At 41.7% G+C, this 15,998-nt stretch overlaps 1 protein-coding gene across 2 annotated transcripts in view; it reads right to left on the bottom strand.

The window, feature by feature from the left end:
- Map4k5 (mitogen-activated protein kinase kinase kinase kinase 5) overlaps positions 1-15,998 on the bottom strand; it is a 90,283-nt gene continuing 74,285 nt past the window's right edge. Inside the window, exons 23-32 of one of the 2 annotated variants that reach the window (XM_038336414.1) lie at positions 15,864-15,866; positions 15,482-15,596; positions 15,097-15,155; positions 12,885-12,988; positions 12,353-12,530; positions 9,551-9,619; positions 9,278-9,370; positions 5,999-6,069; positions 3,608-3,663; positions 1-1,585 (exon numbers count right to left, since the gene is read on the bottom strand). In XM_038336414.1, coding sequence (XP_038192342.1) covers positions 1,498-1,585; positions 3,608-3,663; positions 5,999-6,069; positions 9,278-9,370; positions 9,551-9,619; positions 12,353-12,530; positions 12,885-12,988; positions 15,097-15,155; positions 15,482-15,596; positions 15,864-15,866 — 836 coding nt within the window. In that variant the 3' untranslated portion in view covers positions 1-1,497. The remainder of the gene's footprint in view (positions 1,586-3,607; positions 3,664-5,998; positions 6,070-9,277; positions 9,371-9,550; positions 9,620-12,352; positions 12,531-12,884; positions 12,989-15,096; positions 15,156-15,481; positions 15,597-15,863; positions 15,867-15,998) is intronic. The other variant, XM_038336415.1, reaches the window with a different exon arrangement.

The following is a 15,998-nucleotide window of genomic DNA, read 5'->3' as shown; positions in this document are numbered from 1 at the left end:
TTCGCTTGTGTAACATTTTATTACTTGTACACTGCATAGTGAGAAGAGCGGAGTCGGGAGACTCTTGGTCTGGCTCAAGAACTAACGAGGATGAAGTGGTTAAGTTGCTTAACTTGGTTAAACACTTATTTCCTCATTGGAAAAATGGAGATGATAACATGTACTTTATAAAACTGCTAAGGACGAGATAGGTACATTGTTTTCCTGTCAAGTATCTGGTCAGACTATGTCTACAGCTTGCTACTACTAGCCCTGTTCATCACCTCAATGCTAACTGTTCTTATAAATGCATTAAGATAGCTGGCACCAAAAGAACACATCAATTCTGGATACTAAGAGTTGCAAAAGAAAAACAAACTAAAAAACGGCCCTATCCTTTAATTTTAGCATAATGGCTTTTTAAAAAATATAAAACCAACATCATTTATCTATACTATCCCATCAGAAATTGCAATTTCACTTAGTTTTTTTTTCTTAAACCTACTTACAATGAACACCTGTGTATGTGAAGCCCCAAGATTACCGTGCAATTACTTTGCAGTTTCCCCATTGGCATAATGTGAGTAAAATACATAATATGGACAGTTAAATACTTTTCTCCCAAACATTAGGGTCATGATATATATGAAGATTAATTTCTTGTGCATTATCCCTAATGTAAAAAAATCACAGGTATATTATACTGCTTGTCAAAAATATGGTAGTCACACCAGACATTAGACATCCTGCCAAGGCTTTTAGTCCACCGTCAGTACTTCTGCATGAGCCCTTACCATCCGCAGTGGAAGTCACAAAATTCCTTTAAGGCAACCTTGCGTGAGACTGTGTCATAAAACACTTTGTTAGATGAAACTGCATGTGCTGAACACCAAACACATTGCCTCTAACTCCTGAAGTACGACTATGTAAAAGTAAACAGGATTTTCACACATTATAAAAAAATTCAGCTGCTCTGCAACCTTCCTTTGCTAAAAGTTAGAAACATTACACCACTCCAGCAAGAGATTAATAAATAAGGATTAAATATTCTATCTTACAAAAACATACAGAACGGCCAATGTCAAAGTAAAAGGCTGGTTCGACAACTTCTTATCAAATTATGTTCACTAAGAAGGAGTAAGACCTGGTATAAAAGGACAGAATGCTCACTAACCTCTTTCTGAAAAAACAATCACACGAGTTATTTAAAACCATGGCACCTCGTTACAAACATTGTGTTTTTAAAAGGACTGTGTTTCCTGGAACTAGAGGACCATTTGTCTCATAGCTTTTATTAAGCAAACTTGATATAACCACCACACAGTGGCAAGAGATTGACTAGCTGTTTCCAGCTACAGAAAATACTGAATTCTATCCTAATGTACAGATCATTTGATATAAAACCCACAACAGTGAAGGCAAGTCATACTGCAAAAGTCTATACTGAATTTCCTTAGCATGCGCTTGCTTTCAGTGGCGCATATTCATCTTCTTGTCACTTGGAATCCTCTCAGTTGCTTAGTAACTATTTTCATGCCCAGCCAAGATGTAGAGATTGCTGTGTGCTGTGGGGTTTTCTGTTGGTCTGCTTTCCAAAACAACCACCCTGAAACAAAATCAAGAAAAAGTCTAAGTGCTGAAAACAGGTTTCGGTGTTCACAGTGTCAAACCAGTATCTCACCAGCTTGCTTGCCATAAAATTACATAAAGTTCACAGAAATACAGCCAAAAGTCCTCACCATATTTTATAGCTTCAAACACAACTGAGTAACGATTGTTTTAGACACAAATTATTAAAACAGTCAGATACAGTCTCACCTTATTCCAACTGAACTCCAATGTGCTCACTTAGACATGCCCACAACAGGTGTGACAATGCCTTAGGAAATTATACCAACAGAAAGAAGGGCTAGAGAATAAAGAGGACCCTAAGAGGTCACCTGAACTGCTCAGGGAGGGTCTCTGTAAACAAATTGTTTAAAACAAAGAATGGAAGTCAGGCACAGGTGGCGCACGCCTTTAATCTCAGCACTAGGGAGGCTGAGGCAGGTGGATCTCTGTGAGCTTGAGGCCAGCCTGGTCTACAAGAGCTAATTCCAGGACAGGCTCCAAAGCTACAGAGAAACTTTGTCTCGCAAAAACAAAACAAAACCAAAATCAACAACAACAACAACAAACTCCAAACCAATCCCCCCACCAAAAAAAATCCACAAAACAAAATAAAATTAAGAAGAAGAAGAAGAAAAAAGAATGGAGTGATAACCACCTATCCCTTTGCCCTGGAGTACTGACAGGGAAAAAAAAAAGAAACAAACAACAACAAAACCAAAACCAAAAACCCCAAAACCAAGAGCCATCCCATCCCATAGCATTTGAATTGTGAGGAGAGGGTTTAAGAATAAAATAAGGACCAGGTGGTGGTGGAGCAGGCCTTTAATTCCAGCACACGGGAGGCAGAGGCAGGTGAATCTCTGTGAGTTTCAGTTTGTGAGTTTGAGAACAGCCTGGTCTACAGAATGAGTCCCAGGGCAGGCTCCAAAGCTACACACAGAAATCCTGTCTCGAAAAACAAAACAAAACAACAACAACCAAACAAACAAAACCCACACAGAGAAGGAAGTCTAGAGGGCAAATGGAGGAGACAGTGACACATACTGGCTATTTTTGTAGCATGTGAATTTTATGCAACTGGCACATGACTTTTTGACAGCAATAACAACAGAGATTGTGCACTATGGAAATGTAGAGGAACACAAAGTCACCAATCTGCCAGGGTTACCCACTACCACTAAGGAAGCAGGCGCAGGGGCTTGCTGAGGAGCCCGGTTACCTAAGTTTCTTTCTTAGGAACTACATGACGGAATTGAAAGAATCAATTCCTGTAAATTGTCCACTGACCTCCACAAGAGTGTTATAGTGCACACAGGGCACGAGTGCACACTGCCAGACTAAAATGTTTAAAAAAAAAGAAAAGAAAATATAAAAACTTAAAAGATAGTTAAGGATTGAAGGGAATGAGCGAGAAACATCAGGTGTGAGGTGTCACCTTCTGCCAGCAGAATTCTCAGAATAATCATGACCTGCCCTGCATTGGCCAGGCCTTCCAGGGGAGGCAGCTCCTCCAGCCCCGCTGCCTTCTGCTTTCTGGTCACATCACTTCCTGGGCAGTTGTGCCTGTAGCTTACCTTTCTTTCAGTAAGGTAGACATCATTTTTAAAAATTTCCTTTTCTCCTCCTAACTACTTATAATTAATACTGTCCTCTAGACCCAAGTTGAGCATTTTATGACATAAAACTCACATTAGGAGGCTTATGTAATACTTGATAGCAACACACCATGAGGACATGAGGGAACTAAAGGGACGTGAGATCGTGTCATGGTTCCAGGGGTGTGAACACTATTATTACACGTTTTGTCTTGGCTGAATATAACTATCTCTCAAACACAACCCTTATCCTGAAAAGACTGTGAAACCAACAGACTAAATATGATTCACTCTCTCAATACAAAAATCTAAGTTGATGAGCCCTCTAAGAATTTCGACCGGAACTCAACACAGGCTGCAGTGTAAACAGAGTGTGAACTTTGCTACTTCCACATAATTAAATCACTACAACAGATCATTACCTGTCTGATCCCAATAAGCGGAAAACTCTCGTCTCATCTGAAATTTCCTGGGTGACCTATGACAGAAAATACCCGTCAGTAACACTGTAACCTTGATAGTGCTTACAGTCCTGTAGCAGTCGCTTAGAAGGAACAATATAGCTCCCCAAATCAAACATGTCTCAGTAAGCTAGTTTCTGACCGCCCATGAGTAGAAACGGCCTGATGTTCACAGAGCACCTAGACTCTCCCAGCTATTTCCCTTAGGAACTCTGTGGGATTTGCTTCTGAGTTCTTCCATTAGGCACAAGGCCATCCAAGTCTTACTTTACAGTGAGGTGCTATGGGGGTACCCTGTTATTCATTCCCAAGGGCCAGGCTGCCTCCGGTGTTAGATGACCCCTTCTGCGGTCTGCAAAAGCTGCATCACTAAACATGAGCACTCCCCAAGGAGCAGGGAGAGTGGGTGTGACCTTTATCCAGGAAGGGCAGCCTTAGTGCCAACGACTCACTTGCTCCTGTAAAGGAGCCACTCTAAGGTGAGCTCTACCATGCCTTGGTGCTCCTGTTGGCCGAGCCCTGCTGTACAGCGGATGCCCACCTGTACGAACATGCTCTCGACGCACTCCCTCCTTCTGTGTTTCTCACCTCACTTGTTTTCTAGAATCTATTCCTAGGTGAACCACCTCTACTTGGTCGTTATCTTGGGTTGGCCCTTGGAGGGACTCAAACTACGTGATTATGATTAGTGTACAACAGTCTACTAACAGGAGTTTCTAGTCTATATGGAAAGACAGAATGAACAAGTTTGGAGCTATATACTCTAGGGAGCTAATTTTCACGGTATGAAGCTGTAATGGTGTGGGACAATTCTGTATTCTGTCAATTATGTTTTAAATAAACTCTGATTGGTCAGTAGTCAGGCAGGAAGTATAGGTGGGACAACCAGACAGGAAGTAGAGGTGGGTCAGTGAAATAGGAGAATTCTGGGAAGAAGGAAGCCTCCTTCCTTCTTCAGACACTGAAGAAGCAGGATGTGACCTGCCCTGCTGAAAAAGGGACTGAGCCATATGGTTAACGTATACTAGAATAATGGGCTAATATAAGTTATAAGAGCTAATACAAAGCCTGAGCTAATGGGCCAATCAGTTTATAACTTATGGAGACCTCTGTGTGATTTTCTTTGGGACTTGCTGGCTGTGGAAACTGGGCAGGACAGAAACCCCAACAAGCAGGCCCCTCATGTTACACTGAAGTACTCTAACTACTGTGGAATGTTACTTTATGGCAGAGGCTTCCATCTAAGGAAGAGAACCCCAGCAGGAAGACAGGTGCAGAGCAGAGCTCAACTGAGACAAATGCATTACAAGGGGCAGCAGCAAGGTTGGGCATGAGAGTTCGCAGAGAGCGCAGTCCTAGAATGTGAGAGGCCCCAGGTTTGAGTTCCTAAAGATGGAAACGACACTATGAAAACAGCATTTAAGGCCGGGCGGTGGTGGCGCACGCCTTTAATCCCAGCACTCGGGAGGCAGAGGCAGGCGGATCTCTGAGTTTGAGGCCAGCCTGGTCTACAAGAGCTAGCTCCAGGACAGGCTCTAGAAACTACAGGGAAACACTGTCTCAAAAAACCAAAAAAACAAAAAAAACAAAAAAAACAAACAAACAAACAAACAAAAAAACAGCATTTAAGAACAGTTAGTATGGCTGGGCGTGGTGGCATGCTGGCAGTACACATGAACTCTAGGGAAAGCTTGTCTTGAAAAAGCACAGCTGGTGACATTCAGGGACTTGGGTCAGTAAATAACCAACACATCTAAAGACCATTGGTTTATACCACCTTTTCTTGGAAGTAGAACTATTTATTTACATATAAATACGGGGAGAGATGAACTAAACTCTAATATAGAAGATTCCATGCTTTCAGGTAGCGTCACAGATTCATGAGCCTTTAGCACAGAAAACTCACAGAGCTGGGAATCGCTCCCGTCAGAGTGGAATTCCTCCCTTGGGGTGGAAGCCAGCCCGTCTCCTGCAGCTAGGCATCCTAGAGTACACTGAAGCCTCAGATCATGGCATGCAGAGTGCCTACTCTCTGGATCTTTCTGAGCTTTAAATGTGCTAATATTTGTGAACTGCCTGGAACATAATACGCCTTATACATTATTTATAACAACATTATTTATAACAACAGTGTCTTCAACATTTTGGAGTTCCCTGTGGCTACTGGGTATTTAAAAGCAAAATCTAAAAGTGAACCTATGAGAGGGGAGAACGCAGGCTCACATTCTGCCACTTCATGCATTAAAGGCACTAAACAAGGCAATGTGACTCAGAGAGGAAATGCCTAAAATGGACATCTCACCAGTAAAAATCCTGGGTGGGAGTCAATGGAGGTAATCTGAGAAAACTTACCTCATCTGATTTGAAGCTTTTACCCTGCATCCCGTGCTTCCAGAAAGCCAGCACACTGTCCTGAAGGCACACTGAAAACGACGAGCGGAAAGTGAGAAGGAAGCACAGGCTCAACACTGCAGATTCTCCTCAACTGCTTTCTAAGAAAAAGACTTATTGCTGGGCTGGAGAGATGGCTCAGTGGTTAAGAGCACTCACTGGCTGCTCTCCCAGAGGTCCTGAGTTCAATTCCCAACGCCCACATGGCAGCTCACAGCTGTCTATAACTCCCGTTCCAGGGGATCTGATGCCCTCACACAGACATACCTGTAGGCAAAACACCAACGTACATAAAATAAAGATAAATTTAAAAAAGATTTATTGTTATTACTTTTAATTACATGTATGCATGCATGTGTATGGTGTATGCATGTGCCTGCAAGTGCCTGAAGAAACAAAGGAGCTCCCTGGAGCTGGAGCTGGAGCTGGAGCCAAAGGTGGTTTGAATACACGGATGCTGGGGTCAAACCCTGTTTGCAGTCAGCTCTCAAGCACCGAGCCATCTTTCTGGCCCCTCTCTAGCTCTTTTTAATAAATGATAACATAAGGCTTTTCAAGCACTCAGGGCAAAATTCCACTGTCTAGACCATTACTGCTTAACATTTTTTGTGACTAAGGCGTGTCTTAATTCAAGTAATTTACTGAGACGGTTAAGCAGCCTTCAGAGACGTATGTCACAGGCATTCTTCCAACATGGGTGACATCTGATAAGCTGGGTATGGGCATACTAATTTCTCTTCCATATGCTGTATCTTCTATTTTAAGTTATCAAAACAATAAAAACATGCACTTAAGCTTTTGGATTTAAAAGAAGTTATTCAAACAGCTATCAAGCAAGAGGTTTATGTTCTTATTTTTCATTTTATAAAATTAAAAAATAAACATGCTTCATAATCCAGAATCTATCACACATTGAATATTATGATCTCAGTCAATTGCTAAATAAGTATCTTAGTATTTTTACTGACTATTCTAATGAATAGAATTAGAAAAACACAAACATTAATAAACATAATGGTGGAAAAAAGACAGAAAATTACTACTATCTTTTTCTTTTCTTTTTTCTGGTGCTAGTGAGTATATCCAGGGTTAGCGCATGCCGGAGAAGCACGGATTTCTTATAGAGCAATAAGGACATGGTTACTGTAAGAATGTCTGGGACATAATTCAATTTAATAAACACAGAAGTATTTGACGATGACAGATCACATGTGTTTCACTAGTGGTGGAACTGAAGATCCCAGTTACTTGTCTTATTTTGAGATATGATTTAAAAGGATTTAAAGAGATGATTCAGGATCCTTGTAACCATTTCAAGATTTATTTGAATGAGGTGATGGCAATATCGGAGAGAACTTTCGCACAACAATTAAAATTCTCCAAATACTGTGACACATATGGTATCAGATGACGAGGACTTGGGACTAGGCTGGATTCCTGCTAGAGAACATTCTGTTAGGAGCTGGCGCGCCGTACCTAGTGTATACTGGAGTAAGGAGGAATCAAGCTTCCACAATTCCTTCTGTCTGGCCTACATTTCCATCACAAGCAAGGTATATCTTTATGAGCTGTCCCACGAAAGAACAACAGTTTATTTTTGGTACTAGGATAGTGTCAGGGCCCTCGTGTACTTTACTACTGAGCTACGTCCTGTAGGCTACAGCAAATTCTAGTTTAATGAGAAACTCAGGTCAGAATCTTTTTTTTGGGGAGTGGGGTGTTCCAGACAGGGTTTTTCTGTTTAACAGTTCTGGCTGTCCTGGAACTCACAAAGAGCCACCTGCCTCTGCCTCCTGAGTGCTGGGATTTAAGGCATATGCCATGACCAACTGGCTATTTTTTTAAAAATATATTTTTAATATATATATATTTTTAAAAAATGTTTCTAACTAGTTAAAAACAATTTTAAAAGCCATATACAGGTAATTATATGATGCATGTGTGTGTCCTTTTCTTTAATGGCAGAATCATATAATCAATTGTCTAAAATATTTGGATTCTATTTCCCTTCGGGAAAATGCTGACATACCAGCAAAAAAGATGGAAGTGGAATTATAATTATTTGTTGTTTGAGACAGGGTGTCGCTCTACAGTCTGGCTTGGAACTAGACAAGATTAGCCTCAAACTCAAAGATCTGCCTGTTTCTTCCCTAAGTGCTGAGACTTAAGTGTGCACCACTGCACCCAAACCTATAATGCTTAAAAAATAATCATAAAATCAATGAGCATGCTGCAGTAAAATACTAATAAGGAAACAAATTAAAATGACACATTCCTTTCTATAGCCTCATTGTTTATTTATGATTTATTTAAAGATTTATTTTTATTCTACGTATATGATGTTTTGCTTGCATTCATGTATGTATGCCACATGTATGTGTATTTGTTGGATACCCAGGCACTGGTGTTATGGATGGTTGTGAACTACCATATGAGTGCAGAGAATCGAACCTCGGTCCTCTGCAGAAGTAACAAGTGCTCCTACGTGCTGAGCCATCTCTCCAGCCCTGAGATTTACTTATTTTTATTTTATGTGTCTGGGTGCTTTGCCTGCACGCATGCCTATGCATCATCATGTATATGCAGGGCCTATAGAGAAAAAGGGAACCGGAACCCCTGAAACTTAAGTTATAGATGAGTGTGAGCTGCTATGTGGTCCCTAGAATTGAACCCAGGTCCTCTGGAAGCTCTTCAGGGCTGTCAGCCTTGGAGGCATCACTTCGGCCCCAAAGTTACTATTTTTATAGAAACAGATCTAAAACAGTAACCGTCAACACACAGAACTAGACAACAGTGACAAAGAATCACAGGGGACCTAAAGAATGGTCACTTCACACAAGCACCTTCATGACTTGGAAAGAGTTGGGAAAAGCATAATTCACTTGGCACAACCATGGTAATGAGCATGCTTAAAAATCAACACCCAGGAAACAAGGACACAGGCAAGACCAGTGCTGTCCACTATGGTAGCAACCAGTATTTTTATTTATGTAAAAAGTCATATCAAAAGGGGACCATGATCAGAGTGAATTACATGTATGAAATTGACAGAATAAAAATCAAAATGAAATTAGTTGAAAATTTAGAAAGTACACGGTGGCATTCACCACATGAACTAGTGCACACAATAACAGTGTTTCTGTCAGCTCAAGCTATGAGACAGGCACTGGTCTACACAACCCTCAGGAGAGAACAAGCAAAGTCCCCAGATATCCGAGTCAGTAACAGAAAGGGACTTACCTACAGATTCAATGCGGAAGTCGAAACTCAGCTCAGAGGCCAGCTTCTTACTTGACTTTAGTTTTCCTTGCAAATTTACAATTTTTACAAATTCTTAAAAGAAATTAAAAAGAAGTCAAGAACAGAAATGAAAGTTTTCTAAAATAAATGTATTTTGTATGGGTATCAAATAATATTCTTAATAAAGTTAAAGATTTACTTTGATCGGGATATGCCTAGTGAAAAATAGGAATTAATGTTTTAAAAGATACACAACTTTAAAATAATACTCACTGTCTAAACACACCAGAACAGTATCTCTCTCCAACTGCGTCACATGAATGGAATCCAGCTGCTGGCTGCCTGAGAGCGGAAATGTTACAGTTAACACCATGTTTCAGTAAACCAGGGCTTAGAAAACCAGCAGTCTGACCCTCGCTGTGATTCGTTCTTTGAAATATAGTGCATAATGCATTTTGTCAGGTTATCTTTAGAAAAAGAAAAACAAGGATGAACATCAGTTTAGGAGAACAAATATCAGCTCTAACCTGGATAAATGGAACTAAAAAATGCAGTATTGCTTAATTACAAATTTGTTCTGGAAAGGTGGGCTATAGTGACGATGGCAATGAGGGCAAATATGGGGAAGGGAAGGAAATGCACACATTGGTTAACTTTGTTCTACACTTAGGAGAGATGGAATCCGTCAGGTCCAAAGGAAACTTCACTTCCCCACACCTCAAAAGGCAATCACAGGAAACATGCTCCCAACTGCAGAAGCCATTAAACTGAACAGGGAAAGCTGAGGTACGGGGCAAGTGGCTTGCTTCTTTACCCCACAGGAAACTATGGCTTCGTCCACACAGGGGTGCTCACAGTTCAGGGCTACATGCCATCAGGCTGTTTGAAACCCACTATGATGGGAGTTTTACGCTTTGGGTAACCACAGCCAGGGGCTGCACCCAAAAGATCATGCTGTGAAACCAGGACATCTCTGGGTCATACTGATTTTCCTTTGTAACACATAGGATCAAACACAGTCCTTGTGCACGCTAGTGAAATTATGTCCCAGTCTTATTCTGAAAGTGACATTAGGGTGGGGTGGATGTTAAGCTTTCCTAGTTGGCATGCTTAATGAGTTCTCAGAACTCAGTCTGCAAATTATCAACAGCCAAGGTGCACCAAATGCAATGCAGTAACAGACGCCCTCTCAGGGCAGTGAGGGCTGTGAGAGAGTCCTCTCAGTGTAGTGGGGGCTGAGAGAGAGTCCTCTCAGTGTACTGAGGGCTGTAACGGACATCCTCTGAATGTAGTGAGGGCTGTAATGTTGTGTAAGAAAGCTACCACAAACTGCCTTCAATTCTGTTTAAAATCACAGTTGACACACGACAAAATAGAATAACAAACAGGAAAATGAGGTACCCTTTCATTTCATATAGCCCAGATTTAAAATATAAATTCTCCCAAATCCTCTCTGATGGTGCTTTTGAAACAGACATGTAATTGTCATTAACCAGTTACCCTGTTACCCTGGGATTAGAGAACAATAGAAATCGTTCCTCCTACCCAACCAGAACCCCAGACTGCCAATCATCTTTCCCCATCCCCCCACGTCTGTGGATTTCCTAGCTCTGTAGCCGAATCCCATGTGATTTTAGTGTCTACAGATGAGAATACACGACACCTGTCCTTTGACGTTTCACTTGCTCCTATGTCCTCATTCTTCCCTTTTATGGAGGGTCCCTGATGTAGCCAGGATGGTCTGGCTCATTATCCTCCCATCTTCACCGCCCAAGTGCAGAAACTACAGGCATGTGTCATCACACCCAACACAGGTTCACACTTGCAATGGCTGAGCAATACTCCACAGTGTAGACATTCCACATTTTCTTTACTGACCCATCAGCTGAAATCAATCTAGGGTGATTCTAAGTCTTGGTTATTCTGGAGAATACTGCAATAAACATGTGTGCGGCTCTCTTTCCAGCACACTAATTTTATTTTCTCTGGAAAGGAGTACACACCCAATAGTGGAACTGCTGGGTGGCATGGCAGTTCTAGTTCTGGTCCTTGAAGCCCCTCCCCAAACTGTTTCCATAATGGCTGCACTAACTGAAGCCCCGTCAGCAGCTCCTCCCTGCATCCTCACAGAAGTTTGCTACTGCTCTGTCCTGGATGGTATCTCATAACATCACTGACTTGCAGTTCCCTGTTGGTTAGTGGCATTGGGTATTGTTCATTTGAAAAATGTATTCTTGACTGATTTTTCTAAACCTGAACTGTGAGAAAAGAGCTTTCACTGAGGTATGTGTAATAAACTTCTAGATTAACCAGCCCATCGAGGAAAGAACATTGAATATTCTAATGGAAAAGCTTGAAGGCCATTTCAGAAACTTCTATCCATGTCTGCAGAGCACCCAGCGATTCAAATAGAGGCGGGTTGGGGTGTGGGGAAGATACAGGGATAAATGCGGGAACTTTCCTGGCTTGAGATACATAGCTCTTTATTTAGTAAGAACAAAGACAGACTAGTAACAATTCAGACTATGTATGTTTGCCTGTATGCGTGTCTGTTACCACATGGATTGCCCATGGAAGCCAGAAGAGGGCATCAGATCCCCTGGAACTGGAGGTGTGAGCCATCTTGTAGGTGCTGGGAATTGAACCTGGGCCCTCTGTAAAAGCAGCCAGCTCCTAACCATTGAGACACCTTTCTAACCTGTCAACAATTTAGACTTTTAAATGTCAAGAATATTTAAAACGTCCTCAGTAAAATAAATTTGTATAAAACTTTCTTGGGCAAGGACCAATGAGGTGCTTGCTGTCAACCTGATGAGCTGAGCCAGGCAATCCCTAGCACCTACACTGTGTGAGGGGAAAACTCACTCCCATGAACATGTGCACCACCTACGTTAAAAAAAAAGTCTGTAGGTAAATGGAGACCACAAACTAACTACATGCAGGGTAATTTCTTGGGTTTACGTGAAAAATTATGCTTGCATTTTTATTAGGAGCCCACAATGACTGAAATGAAGTCTTCTGCATCTAGTACAGGCAAAAGCATGGATATTTTATCATAAAATGAAAACCACTTACCCGCACCAATTTCTGTAAACCAGGAAGATGCAGAATTCAAGTTGATTGTCTCAAACTGAACTACTTGGTTTGACTCTGTGCCTTTGCTGATAGCTACACAAACCATGGGGTACTCCTGCTCTGGTATCACCAGCATTTCAAACACATTCAATGGACTTGGTAAAGGAAAATCAAAATGCTGCAACAAAAAAAAAACAAAAGGAAAAAAATGTAGCAATCTTCCCTTTATAGGTGTTAGTGAAGTCAGCTGAAAGGGTGGGAGTCACCCTGCCTCAGTCTATACAAGCGATGAGCCTGAGAGAATTTACAGAGACTCAGAGAAATGTTTGTGGCTAGGATGATTCCAGTAGCTTTGAAGAACAGTAAGTTACAGAGAAGATATTGCTAAGAACATAACACACACACACACACACACACACACACGTTGCATTAACTCTGAAGGCTGTCCCTAAGAGCAATAATTACAGCCTCAGCCTGCTGTAGTTACACACAGTGCTTTGTCAAGATGAAGATATAAGGAAGCTCCATATACCTTTATCAACATGAATTTCTGCATCGGTTCATACCACTGAAGCAGGACAATTCCAGACTGCAAAGCTCCGCAGAGGTATTTATGTCCCGTGTAAGGGTTTCTAACTGAAAAGAAAGAAGAAAAAAAATAAATAAATAAAAATCCTACCCACATGCACAACACAGATTGCTTTTGTGAGAAATAGTTTAGCTCAGTGACAACTGAACTACATCCACCTAAAAGCTAAGAGGCCTGCCTTTCTGTTCTTTTGAGACAGGGTCTCACTATGTAGCTCTGGGTGGTCTGGAACTTACTCTGGAGACCAGGCTGGGATCGAACTTACAGAGATCTGCCTGCTTCTGCCTCCCAAGTGCTGGGATTATAGATGTGCACCCCCTCGCTTGGCTCAAGTTATTTTTCTTTATGAAGGCAGATGCTGGTGTGAGGAAATGCCAGTGGTATGTGTTGTGAATCAACACTGCAGTACAGAAGAAAAAATTATTTGTTGGGTGCTGGTGGTGCATGTTTAATCCCTGCACTTGGTAGGCAGAGACAGGTGGAGCTCTGTGAGGTTCAAGGCCAGTCTGGTCTACAAGAGTCAATTCCGGGACAGGCTCCAAAGCTACAGAGAAACCCTGTCTCGAAAAAAACAAACAAACAAATAAACACCAAAAAATTTTTGAAGTGATTATGTTTAGTGACAAACTACTTAACCGAGACAATGAAAATGGAAATAACGAAATGTTGCCTTTCATTTTTATTTAAACAAAAAATACCAATTGGAGATCACAGCCATTTATTGCTAAATGCCTTTACTATGCTGAGTACTTAACCACAGGGAATTTTTGATGAGATTCCCACTGCTAGTTCTCAAACATGTACATTACTCTATAAACTCAAAACCTGCTTCTAAATAACCAGAAGGATAAAATCTGACAGGTCTAGGAACAACTGAGACTTTTACATAATGTCCTATGACAGAGCAGCTTGAGGGACAATGAAGATGATTTATCATGTTTATCATGTATGCATGCATGAATTCATCTTGGTCTTTTCTCTCCCCAGGGTGACTCCCAATAGCCACAACATACAATGATTTCGTGAGCTGGTACTTGTTAAGTTCTGCAGAACTGTATCAAGTCTTAGGACTGCAGGCTTCTAGACCTTTCTGAGCCACAGATCTTGGCATGATGACAGACAAATGTCTCTCCCCAAGAGGCTGAAATCTGGTTAAATCATCACACACCATACATCTCAGCCAGCGAAGGCTTAAGTTTATTATGGTGGTTCCAGAGACTACATCACTTGGTGACACATCACAATAGCTAAATCACCCAGTGACATATGCACCATGAAGTGACTGACACATGACGGCAGGCAGAGCACACTGCGGTTGAGTATTTTGTTCTATAGAATATCTTTTCTTGAAGATAAATATGTAAACTCACTGATCAAGTTAGGAGTTGAGGATTCTTAGAGATTGCACCCAGATCTGATTGAGGTTCTGTGACTCCCTGTGACATAATCAGTGTCAAGAACCATCTAAGGGGTCAGTGAGCTAGTTACATAGTAAGGAATGGAACTGTTGCTTCACAAGAAGCCCATCCTCGAACATTCCTCCCCTGAGAAACCCTGCTAAGCCTCTGCAACGCCACACGTGAACCTCCCATCATTCCTACATCTAACAATGCCATTTAGGGTGGGGCCAGCAACACCAAGAGTGACTTTGGGTGGGGGCTGTGACTCATGCAGCATCAGCTGGTCGATGGAGGTACTGGATGGGAGAATAGCCATGCGGGCAATCTCACACCTTCGTGAAGGAGCCCCAGTGAAAACTCTGGACGTTTGAATCAACACTGACTGGCAATGCTGTGTGAACTGCCACACAGTCACAGCATAAAGGGACAAGACTGGTGCCCACTACTACGGCAGCGCCATGCCTGGCCTGGCAGTCCTGCATCTGCCTCATGCTCCTGTCACACTCGCCCGTGTAATCATGGCCACGAGCATCACTCCTGTCAGTGAGAGTGTGAGACGGTCTGGCCAGTCTCTGACTCTGAGGGTGGCTTGGGGTTAATCCGGACATGAGATGTGGGGACGGTTTGTGTGGATGATGCTACTGGACAGCTGCTAAGCTCTTATGCTGACTTTTCACCTCGCTCCTACTATGAGACTCCTCGAGTAATTTTAAAGATATTGTATCCAGCTGGTGTGAGGAGGAGCATTGACTCACCTATGCAACACTTATGGCAGCCTTTTGTATCAGGGATCTTTGTTGTTAAGGCGAACTTTCTGAAAATATAAGACAACATGAATGAATTCTATTGTGGCCTCCACAATATGAACCAGCTGTATCAGAATCAGACAGGAAGGGATTTTTTAAAAAAAAGCCACCTTGGACTCCGACTTTGGACTATTTTTAGACTCATTTTATAGGATGAAGAATTTGTTATAAAACTTCCTTAAGTGCTTTTCATGCAGGAAGCATGAAGTATTTCCAGTCTGGATCACATGTAAATTAGGAACAGGGAGTTGTTTCACCAGACAAGGAATACAGGCAGCTTAAAAATAAGACACAAACACCCTCACCCCTCCAGGATCAAAATGATATTTTGTACCTTGGCAAAATGCGGTCAGGAAACCTATGAGTTTGGATGTGGGCAGCTAATCCTGGTTTTTTGGCTTGTTCAAACAAAGCAATAAGATTATGAGAGTAGAGTTGAAAGGTTTTTCCTGTAAAAGAGAAAGAAGTTACTTTTACTAGAATCAATTTCAGTAGGAAAAAGAAGGACAATTTTCAAGTATAAGAAAATGCAATTAGCTGGGTGTGGTGGTGCACGCTTTTAGTCCCAGGAGTCAGGGTGCAGAGGCAGGTGGATCTCTGCTGAGTTCAAGGCCAGACCGGTTTATGTAGTGAGTTCCAGGACAGGCGGAGCTACAGAGCTACGCAGTGAGACCCTGTCTCAAGAACACCAAAAAGAAAAAAAAAAATGCAATTACCTTCTAAAATGATGAGTCCGGTAATGTTCAAGAATCAAGCAAAACATGTAAAAACACAACAAACAAACCTAGTTAATACTGTTTTGAACATAATGGGTAAAATTACTTTTAAGCAAGTAGATCATTCTGTTTAGG

This window comes from Arvicola amphibius, chromosome 7 (genome assembly GCF_903992535.2).
Source record: "Arvicola amphibius chromosome 7, mArvAmp1.2, whole genome shotgun sequence".
Taxonomy (NCBI): Eukaryota; Metazoa; Chordata; class Mammalia; order Rodentia; family Cricetidae; genus Arvicola; species Arvicola amphibius.
Note: the sequence above shows the minus strand (reverse complement) of the source record. Positions and strands in the feature narration are given on the sequence as shown.